Source organism: Aptenodytes forsteri, unplaced genomic scaffold, assembly GCF_000699145.1.
Source record: "Aptenodytes forsteri isolate BGI_AS27 unplaced genomic scaffold, ASM69914v1 Scaffold163, whole genome shotgun sequence".
Lineage (NCBI taxonomy): Eukaryota > Metazoa > Chordata > Aves > Sphenisciformes > Spheniscidae > Aptenodytes > Aptenodytes forsteri.
Window position 1 is genome coordinate 1,016,725 of NW_008795332.1, and position 2,128 is coordinate 1,018,852.

The 2,128-nt window shown below is 42.6% G+C and overlaps 1 protein-coding gene across 1 annotated transcript in view; it reads left to right on the top strand.

Annotated features, from left to right (window-relative positions):
* The window catches only part of RALGPS1 (Ral GEF with PH domain and SH3 binding motif 1), a 127,778-nt gene extending 126,427 nt beyond the window's left edge, over positions 1-1,351 (top strand). The window contains exon 22 of the mRNA XM_009280099.1: positions 1,084-1,351. Within this exon, the coding sequence (XP_009278374.1) occupies positions 1,084-1,113 (30 nt within the window). The 3' untranslated portion in view covers positions 1,114-1,351. The remainder of the gene's footprint in view (positions 1-1,083) is intronic.
* The last annotated feature ends 777 nt before the right edge of the window (positions 1,352-2,128 follow it).

Genomic DNA, 2,128 nt, shown 5'->3' on the forward strand with positions numbered 1-2,128 from the left:
ATCTTCCCCGGCACCGAGGTCAGGCTGACAGGCCTGTAGTTCCCCGGATCCTCCTTCCGGCCCTTCTTGTAGATGGGCGTCACATTGGCAAGCCTCCAGTCATCTGGGACCTCCCCCGTTAACCAGGACTGCTGATAAATGATGGAGAGCGGCTTGGCGAGCACCTCCGCCAGCTCCCTCAGCACTCTCGGGTGGATCCCATCCGGCCCCATAGACTTGTGAGTGTCCAGGTGGCATAGCAGGTCATTGACTGCTTCCTCTTGGATTACGGGGGGTTCATCCTGCTCGCCGTCCCCGTCTTCCAGCTCGGGGGGCCGAGTACCCTGAGGATAACTGGTCTGCCTGTTAAAGACTGAGGCAAAGAAGGCATTGAGTACCTCAGCCTTTTCCTCATCCTCAGTGACAATGTTCCCCCTTGCATCCAATAAAGGATGGAGATTCTCCTTGGCTCTCTTCTTGTCATTAATATATTTGTAAAAACTTTTTTTGTTGTCTTTAACAACAGCGGCCAGATTGCGTTCTAGCTGGGCTAGATTGCGTTCTAGCTGGGCTAGATGGTAACCCCATCTCTACTCAGCTCTACTTCTGCTTTCTCATGGACAAAGAAAGCAAACATGCTAGCATTTATTCCGATGACTGGGTCTGTAAGTGCCATTGAAGACAGTGTCCTATAAAATGCTATGTTTGTCCTTTATATAGCAGCTTCATTCTTCTCTTGAGGAAAATGTTCATTCTTAAAAGGATTTCCAAAGGTTATCTTAACAGGATGCTGATCCATATAGGACCTAAAACAGGATGCAGCTCGAGAATCTTCTTTACACACACACATCCCCCCCTGTGCATAGTGATGACTTCTTAGAATACTTTGGCTGGATTTGGTACATGAATAAGAAAATCATCTGAGTCTTTATCTTTCCTTTCAGTTATGGGGTTAGCCATAACTTGGGCCTGTTTGGGACTGATTACACTTTTCACATTGGATAATAAATGATTAGCCCACTCTTATTTTGTAATCTTGCAGTTTTCCAATGCCGTAATAGCTCAGGAGCATTATACTGCTGAATAATTTACATTCTCTTCCAGGTACCTGCTAATCTAATGTCATTCGAATAATTTGCTCTCCTACCTGATGCGACTTCAAGTGCCAAACTGAAGAAACAGGCTATTGTTCTCTAAGGAGGAAGAGGAGAATGGTTTTCCTGACATGAGCCAGCCACAAATATTTCAGCACTTTCCTATGTAACTTGAAAGTGATTCTGACACAGCTTTTAAAAGCAGAAAGTGAATGTTGTCCTTAGGACCAGATATAGTCTCATGCACTGAGTGAAAGCAGACAAGTTAGATGGACAGAAGATTAATCCTGACTTGGTTATGGAGTTAGATGGACAGAAGATTAATCCTGACTCCTGCAGGATTCTAGAGCCCTCAACTTTTTGTGGTCAGAGACTGCCATGAACTGATGTTTGACCACAAACTGAGCATCATATCTTCTGCCTATTCTTTTTTAAACGGTTCTTTTTATTGTTAAGCTGCTTTGTGTGACTGAAGAATATTTGGCCCATGTTGGGTTTCAATTCTTTCTAATGCACAGAATGATTGACAGTGTTAACTTGCTGCAAAGTGTCAATTAGAATAGAAAATTGTGGAACAACATTTTTATAATCTAAGTGCACTGAGTTGCTTGGCAATGTGGCTGCCTCAGATTTTGTATCAAATCTCTGGACAATTCTGCTGTTCACATTTGAGCTATTTGGGAAAAATGTATTTTGGCACAGGACAGTTCATTTTCTTTTCATTCAGTTATGTTACTCAGGAATGCCCCGACAATGGATTTAAGGCTGTTTAAATTTATGTTGTGCTAAAGGTCATCTTTTGTTCTCTTACTAGTGGCATAGTTGCTTACAAGTTTGTTTTTTTCTTCAGTCTGAATGTTGTTCATCTTAAATCCCTTGGTACAGGGAAGCAGGTAATCAGGTGTTACATGTCACATGGCCCTGGCTCCTCAGAATGATTCCATACCATTGTTTCTGTTCTGTCTTTCTGTGGATGACTCAGCTCCACTCAATTCCAGTATATGATGCACCTTTATGACATATAGTATTGGCACATGGTACTGCTATTATGAAAT